Source organism: Propithecus coquereli, unplaced genomic scaffold, assembly GCF_000956105.1.
Source record: "Propithecus coquereli isolate 6110/MARCELLA unplaced genomic scaffold, Pcoq_1.0 Scaffold3, whole genome shotgun sequence".
NCBI lineage: Eukaryota > Metazoa > Chordata > Mammalia > Primates > Indriidae > Propithecus > Propithecus coquereli.
This window is the reverse complement of record NW_012148618.1, coordinates 1,810,981-1,820,016: the sequence shown is the minus strand read 5'-3', so window position 1 is coordinate 1,820,016 and position 9,036 is coordinate 1,810,981. Positions and strand designations below refer to the sequence as shown.

The 9,036-nt window shown below is 41.0% G+C and overlaps 1 protein-coding gene and 1 gene segment (V, D, J or C); one reads left to right on the top strand and one right to left on the bottom strand.

The window, feature by feature from the left end:
* Positions 1–231: 231 nt before the first annotated feature.
* Positions 232–1,323, bottom strand: LOC105814405 (olfactory receptor 10G2). Its single transcript, XM_012649364.1, has one exon. It carries the CDS (start codon positions 1,229–1,231, stop codon positions 275–277), a length of 957 nt encoding a protein of 318 aa, XP_012504818.1. The 5' UTR covers positions 1,232–1,323; the 3' UTR covers positions 232–274.
* Positions 1,324–8,236: 6,913 nt separating this feature from the next.
* LOC105814177 lies at positions 8,237–8,997 on the top strand. The segment is given in 2 exon segments: positions 8,237–8,369; positions 8,621–8,997. Coding segments are annotated over 2 exon segments (453 nt in total).
* Positions 8,998–9,036: the final 39 nt, after the last annotated feature.

Genomic DNA, 9,036 nt, shown 5'->3' with positions numbered 1-9,036 from the left:
CATATTCTCATCCTATTTGGCCTTTGATAAGGCATTTTCTTATCTCATAAGGTAATCAGAGGTGACAGAAGGAATGTACCCATTTATTTCTAAATAAATAATTCAAAACAATTTGAACCAATTTAATGAGACGAAAAGATTTTGGGTTCAAAGAGTTCAGAATTTTCTTACAAATAAAATAAAATTAAATTCAGGTTAAGTCATTAAAGGTTCATTGAACATTTGTCACATGCAGCAGTAGCTGAAAAGGGTGGTAGTGATGGTGTAGGTATAGTTACTTATTTACATTCACAGGCCCTCGACCTGCTGTTACCCTCTTCAGAGCAGACTTCACTTCCTGGTTCCTCAGTGTGTAGATGAGGGGGTTCAGTAATGGAGTGACCACAGTGTAAAACACAGCCACTGCCCCATCCAGGGGACTCTTGGAACCTGGCCTGAGGTAGATGAAAATACAGGGGACGTAGTAGACTGTGACGACGGTTAGGTGGGAGCCACAGGTGGAGAAGGCGCGGCGCCTCCCATCAGCGGTGCGTATCTGCAGGATGGCATGGACTATGTTGGCATAGGAGAGCAGGATTAACATGAAGCAACTGGCAGCCACTACTCCAATGTCCACAAAGGTCACAAGCTCATTGATAGTTGTGTCAGCACAGGCCAGTCTTAACACTGCAGGGATGTCACAGATAAAGTAATCCACCTGGTTGGGCCCACAGTAGGGCAAGCGGAAGGTCAGGGTGGCCTGGATAGACCCATGGATGGAGCCAGCCACCCAAGCTCCAGCCACAAGGATTGTGCATAACCTCCCATTCATGAGCATGGGGTAGTGCAGGGGCTGGCATATTGCCAGGTACCTGTCATAGGCCATCAAGGTGTAGAGGAAGCACTGGGTGCTGCCCAGGAAGTGAAAGGCATACAGCTGAGCCACACAGCCACCAAATGGGATCGCCTTGCTGGCGGGAGTAAAATTCAAAATAAGCCGAGGAACGATGACTGAGGAGAGCCACATGTCCAGGAACGAGAGCACGCCCAGAAGAATGTACATGGGGCGAGCGTGGAGCTTCGGATCGGCCCACACTGTGAGCAGGATGAGCAGGTTCCCCAGCTGAGTCAGGATATAAATGGTGAAGAAGACCAGGAAGAGGGGGGTTCTTAGATTTGGGGGGTGGGCCAAGCCCAGGAGAATGAATTCTGTTACCACGGTGTCCAGGGATGTGTTTTTGGTCTTTCTCATGTCTTTTTGTAGTCTGCTAAGATGAGTAGTGAAGTCAGACAAGAGGGACACAGCACAGTGAAGTTGTAAGGGAATGCTTTTCTCTAATGATTAGTGCCTAGGAGTTATGAGATAAACAGAACAGCGTTACATGTTTTTTCTATAGATATTACTCCTTGTGAATGTCAAAATTTTTTTAAAAGAAGAGGTGGTGGCACCATTAATTATTTAAGCTTCCTAATAGGAGAAACCTTCCCGAGCCTGGTTAGTTTCCTGAAAAGATGGAAACTCTTGTCCGTGGCGAGATACTGAGAAGCAGGATTTGGAAGATCAAGGAACATGGGGACATGTGAATGACAGGGAAGGATCAAAAACTCCAACGAGAAAAGGGTGTTCACCAAGGTGGGGCTGGGGTTGATGCAGAGCAGTACGGAACAAATTCCCTACAATTCCCACATGTATGTTTTCTTTCCCTACCGTCACTGCAATGCCTCCTCTTTGGCCTCAGCTAAAACCTCATCTCATCATCATAGCACTCAAACATATTCCTCATCTGCCCTTATTCACCACCCCATTTCATTCCTTGCAATTCCTTCTTAGTGTGCAGAAGCACGGGACGCCTCAGGGTTCTTCCAGTGGCACGCTCTCACTTGGGACTTACACACATGCTCTGTTTTCTGTCCCTTCACCTTGGTAGTGTACACTTTTCCCTCAGGATTCAGTTTGGGTGTCTCCACCTTCAAGAAGTTTTTCCTGATTCCTGAGGACCATGCTTATACTTTTCAGAGCACTTAACACATTGTATTGTCACTGTCTATGTTTTTGTTTGTCTCCCCTATTAGTCACCCCATCTAGCACAGTAAAAGTGATAAATACTGAAATTATTTTTTGAATGACTGAGTGGCTGATTGAATGGATGTTGCCAAATCTCCTTGACTGGATACAGTGTTTCTCTGTTTGATCTTGTTTGTCTGACCATTGTGCCCACTTGGCTGGGAGTTTTAGGACAAGACACTGTCTCATTCATTATGCTATAGAGTACAGTTTCATTATAACAAACTGCAAGGAACATTCATGCTTTTTATTACTCTAGGATATCATTCAGATTTATTGGTTGATTTATGTGGTCAATTGGTTTGAAATTGGATTTTTTTGTATAGGGTCACAGAGGAATTTTTATTGTTTGTTATAAAAGCATCAATTAATGCAAGACTTGATTTTTAGTCTGTTTGTGTGTAAAATACATATTGCAGTCTGCAGTGTAGCAACTCTCTTTAAAGATCTTTAACAATTTTCGAATATCTTAACCAGATGACAAGGAATGAAATGTGTTTGTTTCATTCATTCTGTTGAATAGGTTGTTTAATAAAGATTTCCCCCCGACACTAGGGTTTAAGATGTATTTGTCTGTCATTTAACCACAAAGTAACCTTGCAATTTAAATAAGTTTAACCATTTAATATCTATCAGAAATTCCCCAAAGAGATTTTATCTTGCTTATTCTCGAAGGTAACTTAATTCATAGTAGTAGTAATAATAATAATTATTATTAAGAACTATTAGTAGTAGTAATAACAATAATAATACTAATATTGAATATACCTGGCTCTTCATGGTTTGCATAAAATGGTAAACTTGCCTTTTACCCAGTAAGAAAGAAGAAATGCCAGATTTTTACTGCCTGAGTTTCAGGAAGACAGCTTGATTTATTTGAAATGAATGGGAAGACCAATTCATATTTCTTTGGCTAGAATATGGAGAAAAAAGAGATGCAGTTGAAATTAAAATTATACATAAAATACTAATTATGAGCCAAAGTAATTTTCTTTGTCAATATAGATACACGATATCAGTGTGCTTCCACTTAGGCAAATGATATATTCATAAATGTTTTATGAAAATCAATTTTTGTATGTCAAATCAGATAGAACTGTAACACTGGGGCAATTATTTGGAGGATTTCCATAATGTACATTTATGTATCATGAAAAGTTTCTCTCTAATTTATCTGCTTTGCCGGGATGATTCTCCTTTTTTTTTTTCTTTGAGAAAACGTCTCACTTTGTCTCCCCAGGTACAGTGCAGTGGTGTCATCGCAGCCCACTGCAGCCTGAAATGACTGGGCTCAAGCGATCCTCCTGCCTCAGCCTCCGGAGAAGCTGGGACTATAGGCACGTGCCACAACGCCCAGCTAATTTTTCTATGTTTTTTAGTAGGGACAGGGTCTCGCTCTTGCTCAGGCTGGTCTCAAACTCCTGAGCTCAAGCAATTCTCCTGCCTCAGCCTCCCAGAGTGCTAGGATTAAAAGCATGAGCTGATTTCCCCCCTTTTGTTGTGCATAAAACTGGTTTCATTTTTCCCACGTGTCCTATTGGAAGAAAACTCCTTTTAGTCCTCTAGGTTCTATGTTCTCTGCCTGGGAGGACCCAGGAAACTGAGGTAGGTTACAGCTGGTGGATTTGAGGACAGGTTATATTTTCAGGTAGACTTGGCGAATAATGGTGGTCTTAACTTGGAAGTTAACTTGGAAGTTCAGGGGTTACAGAGGAGCACAGCTTAGATTTATAGAAGTTAGATTTTTGGAGAAACAGGGAATGTATTTTGAAAAGGATTGGTTTTCTTGACAAGAGAGAACAATCAGGGGTCAGCTTAGAAGAAACAAAAGAAGAGGCCACATTTGAGCGTCCTCCCGTCCCCCTCTCTTATACTCTAGCTTTCATGTCATTTTGTTTTGGGTCTGTTCCTCTTTTTTAGTTGGTGAAACTTAAGATATTTAGGGTAAGGAGAGGGGCAGACTTAGAGAGTTTCAAAAAATTTAAAAAATTTTTAGTGTATCTGCCCTGGTGAATTGGATAACCAAAATATGCTAAAATTTCACAAGTTTTACACTGTATTTGATGTTGCTAAAATCCTCTTGTAAAATGATCAGAATTTAAATAATCAAAGCACATAAAAATAACAAAAAGTTAACGTACAATATAAAAAGCATCTGAAAATAAGATCCTGGTAATATCAAGAATAAAAAATACATTTTAAAATAGTGATTATCCTGGAAACTCTAGGGAGAGGCTCTGGGGATAGAGTGAAAGAGTGGCTTTGAGAAGGTAAGGGCAGGGAGGGAGAGGAACGCCTTTGAGGGACCTCTATGGCATCGTGGGATCACAGGATGAGCCACTTTCTCTGTCCCCCACCCGGCGCCAAATCAGGCTGGTTTGATCTGAGCATGTCTCTTGCAGTGGATTTCGATTTGGAAAGGCCCAGAGGAGGGCAGGCCTCTATCCAGCAGTCTGAAACTTTGTTTGGATTTCTACAGTGACCTTTGGGAACTGGGCTGCTATGGAAGAGTTTTGAAATCCTGAAGACAACGAGTGAAGACTGGTCCAGTGTTGTGTTGGACATATTAGCATCAAAGTGCTCCTATTTACCCCTGTGACAAGACCCACCTCAAATCTGTTTCCAAAAAGAAAATTCACCTTCCGTCATCCTTCATTCATAGTTAGACATCCTGGTAGAGCTAGGGCAGAGTAGAGGAATTTGGGGTGGCCTAGATATATTTTATCTTATCCACAAGAGTAGATTCTTGTCCTTTTACCAAAGCTTAAGCAAAAAGACGTTGCTTAAGAAAAGGTACCTAGTGCCCTCTTCACGGGGGAAAGAGAAGGTTATGAATTGGGCCTGGCTTTGTGTTTGCACAATCATCAAAGAATCTTCTTTATGACCCCTATCACTTTATCACTGCACAGCTCTGCCTTTTACCACTGCCCTAATAAAAAGAGAAAACAAAAAGAAAATAGTGTTAAGATTTTTTTTTAAAGAATCATTTTTTTAACACAAAAATTCCCCGAGTTTGGAAAAAAGGAGCTTAATTCTAGCAGTTTGGGAAAGAGTTGAGGAAGAAGATGGAGAAAAGAGACTGATTACATTAACACTTGACAAAATAGCAGAAAATCTTAAAGAAAGTTCCAAGATTAGTTCATGGCCTTGTTTTGAAAGGAGCTGGTTCCAGGACTGCTTTTGCCATCCTCTTAGGCTCACATGTACAGACCTGCAAAATTGTGGAGGAGGCTGGCTGTCCTTGAGCGGAGTGGTCCAGCAGGTGGAGATTCAGTGTAGCCTATTGAAAAGGGCTCCCACATCTGTTTTGGAAAGGTAGAATTCTTTTAGGAGTTTGGCCTGGCAAATAAGTATTCAGAATTTCTGAAAGCACCTGCCTTTCAGGGCTCTTTGATGAATGTGACTTCTATATATCTCAAGTCATATTTTATATCAGTATTGGCTGTTGCCTCTGTAGCTCTGATTAAAAGGAAAAAAAAAAAACACTGCCAAGAGATTTGAAGAAAATATTTTAACCTCAAGGGAAATCCTACCCTGAAGTATTTCTCTAATGAGATCTCTCCTCCCCACATCCTCATTAGTTTGTTTTGAGAGAGAGCTGTAAATGTTTCTAGAAGATCTATGGAAAGGGAGCTGTGGGGAAGAACCTCATCAGTACAGTTTTGGATGACCTGTAATTTCTTAGAGGTGTTATGAGACCTCAATTGATCACATTCCCTCCCCAAATACTCGTCAGGACTCCTCCATCATCTCCTTCTGGTTTCTGCTCAGACATCACCTCATCAGTGAAGTCTCTCTTGACTCTCCTCCTTCCCCTTCCCTGTTTGATTTTTCTCAGCAGCACTTATTACCAGCTGACACGCTGTATTGACTTGTTTGTTTATTGTTTTTCTCCCTTTGCTAGAATGTGGGCTCCATAAGAGGAGGGAGATTTGCTCAGTGTGGAATCCCCAGCACCACTAGCACAGTGCTGGGCACGTGGTATGTTCTTACTAAATACTTTTGAATGAATTAGTAGGGGAAACTGCCACACCTATTAAATGCTGTGGACAGGAAGAAAAAAAGCTGTGGTTTTAAACATGCACCACACATTTAAAATGACCTGGAGTAGATTTGGCATCAAATGAATCCTCCCGTGAATATGCAGATCTCGATAGCATATTCCAGGGCAAGTAGCTTTGGAAGTCCGTCTATTTATTTTACAAAGGTTAACATTAATTTAAGTAATACTGAGGAATTGGCTAGAAATGAAGAAATGAAGCCTGCAGTGTCATATAAGCCTCAGGACCCTCCACTGTAAAATGATAGAGCTGGACAAAGACTGGATGATTTCTAAGGTTCCTTTTAATTCTAAGTTACTAAGGGAGAAGGTGTTTAGAGTTTGGCGTGGTGGGGGGCGGGGAGAGAGAGAGAGAGAGAGATGCACTACTACATTTCGCCACAAGATGACAGTATTGCTTTTATCAAAACCAAGTACTGCACTGTATTCTGCTACATCGAGTAAATAGAAATAAATCCAGAAGGTTCATGAGGGATATAAATTACTTTAGTAAAGATATTATATGTGAGGCACCCATTAGTTTAGGAAAACTATGTGTCAGAAAGAATTACCTTTCTTTTGTAACGCTTGGGAAATAGTTGGAAATATAGATTTCTTCCTCCTTCCCTCCCTCTCTCCCTTTCTTCCTTTTTCCCACCTAGTCTTCCTCCCTCCTCCTTTATTCCTTTCTTATTCTTTCTTTCAAATTCTCACTTTATCACATCAAAGTTTTCAAGTCAAACGAAACAGAGATGTATAAGAAAAGGTTAGTATTTTCTCCATTTTCTTTTAATTCCAACCCTCCTAAGTAACTAATGTTAATACTTTCTTCTATTTTTCCATTTCTTCCTCTGTATTCATACATATACATACACATGCATAGACATGTATATTATATTTATTTTTAACTTTAAATTAATATCTGATCATCTGTTGGGCAATAAATTTAGATGTTTGAAAAACTTTTCCATCTCTTCCTTATTGTTGCAAACAACCATGATGATGACTACAACAACAATACACACAGAATGTGTACATAACCCACCTCTAATTGCACCCGGTTTCCATTTTTTCTTCTTTATTTATTTACTTATTTATTCATATATTTAGGGGGTACAAATGAAGTTTTGTTACTTGGATATATTGTGTAGTGGTGAAATCTGGGTTTTTAGTGTAGCCGTCACCCAAATAGTATACATTGTGTCCAAGAGGTAATTTCTCATCCCTCACCCCCTCCCAACCTCGTACCTTTGGAGTCTCCAATGTCTCCTATTCCACTCTCTATGTCCGTGTGTACACATGATTAGCTCCCACTTATGAGAACATGTGATATTTGACTTTCTGTTTCTGAGTAACTTTACTTAGGGTCATAGCCTCCACTTCTATCCATGTTGCTGCAAAAGACACGATTTCATTCTTTTTCATGTCTGAGTGGCATTCCATGGTATATATATTTATATACACCACGTTTTCTTTATCTAATCATCTGTTGGTAGACATTTAGCTTGATTCATAACTTAGCTATTATGAATACTGCTGGGATGAACATACAAGTGCAGGTATCTTTTAACTTTTTATTTATTTTTTCCCCATTCATTTTTTATTTGTATTTATTCATGGGGTACAAGTGCAATTTTGCTACAGTTAAGTATTTTATTGTGGTGAGGTCAGGCCCTTCAGTACATATATCACTGGAGCAATGCACATTGTATCCACCAAGCAACCTCGTATCACCAATCTCCCTCCGTCTTCCCCTACCAGGTGTCTTTTTAATATAATGGTTTCTTTTCCTCTGGGTAGATACCCAGTAGTGGCATTGCTGGATAGAATGGTAGTTCTATTTTTAGTTCTTTGAGAAATCTATCTTGAGAAGAGAAACACTTGGCCTGGGGAGATTGACCATGTCTACTTTTGCCTTTTGTTATTCTTCACATTTGCCTTCTCTGTTCTTTACAAACATTATGCTTTTCAATCTTCACCAGAACCACTGGACTAAAACTTGTGGATTTATCAGTAGAAAATGTTTATGCGAAGAGACTCCTGTAAGGGAACCTATAGCTGCTGCTGTGCAGGAAGCTTACAGTCACCCTGGCAAGAAAGGAGCTCCTCCCCTCGTGTTTCTTCTGGGTTTTGCATCCAGGTTGAGCTTCCCTCCCTCAGCCACATGGAGGGTTTACCTTCTGCAGACTCCAGTGGCTCAGAAACCAGGGATGCAGGGCCAGGCTCGTGGGGTGCTGCAGCAGACGTGGGGATTTTTCCTTCTTTGTGTTTCCCTGAAGATGGGAGGTAAGTCTCAACAGAATAGCAAATGCTGCTGGAAGTTTTCAAAATACTTCTTCCAGCGAAACAATTGCAACTTTTGACATTTGTAATGAAACAGCCTTTGCTATATGCATTTTCCTTATGTGGTGCTAATTGTCCTCCTGTTACTATTGCTGCTGCTACTTTTGCCACCATTTTCTTCTCCCCTATCAGTGGCAGTTCTTTTGTGACCAGGTGGAACCTATCCTTTTTAATAATGATGTGTCTTGTCATAGGCGCTGCAGGCCAAAGCATTGAGCAGCCCAGTGAGTTGACAGCTGTGGAAGGAGCCTTCATTCAGGTCAACTGCACCTATCGGACATCTGCGTTCAATGGGCTGTCCTGGTACCAGCAACATGACGGCAGAGCACCCATATTTCTCTCTTACAGTGTTCTGGATGGTTTGGAGGGGAGAGGTCATTTTTCTTCATTCCTTAATCGCTCTGCTGGGTACAGTTACCTCCTTCTGAAGGAGCTCCAGATGAAAGACTCTGCCTCTTACCTCTGTGCTGTGAGAGACACGGTGACTATGAGGCCTCCTCAGCTGCACCAAAATTCAAAACGCAACCACAGCAGTGAGAAGTTTTGTTTCCCGAGTGTACGCCTGCTGTGAGTTAAGATTGAGGACTCTGAGGCCGGGCGCGGTGGCTCA

Coding starts and splice junctions, on each gene's coding strand:
- LOC105814405 (XM_012649364.1), bottom strand. CDS start 1,231: ATGAGAAAGACCAAAAACACATCCCTGGACACCGTGGTAACAGAATTC.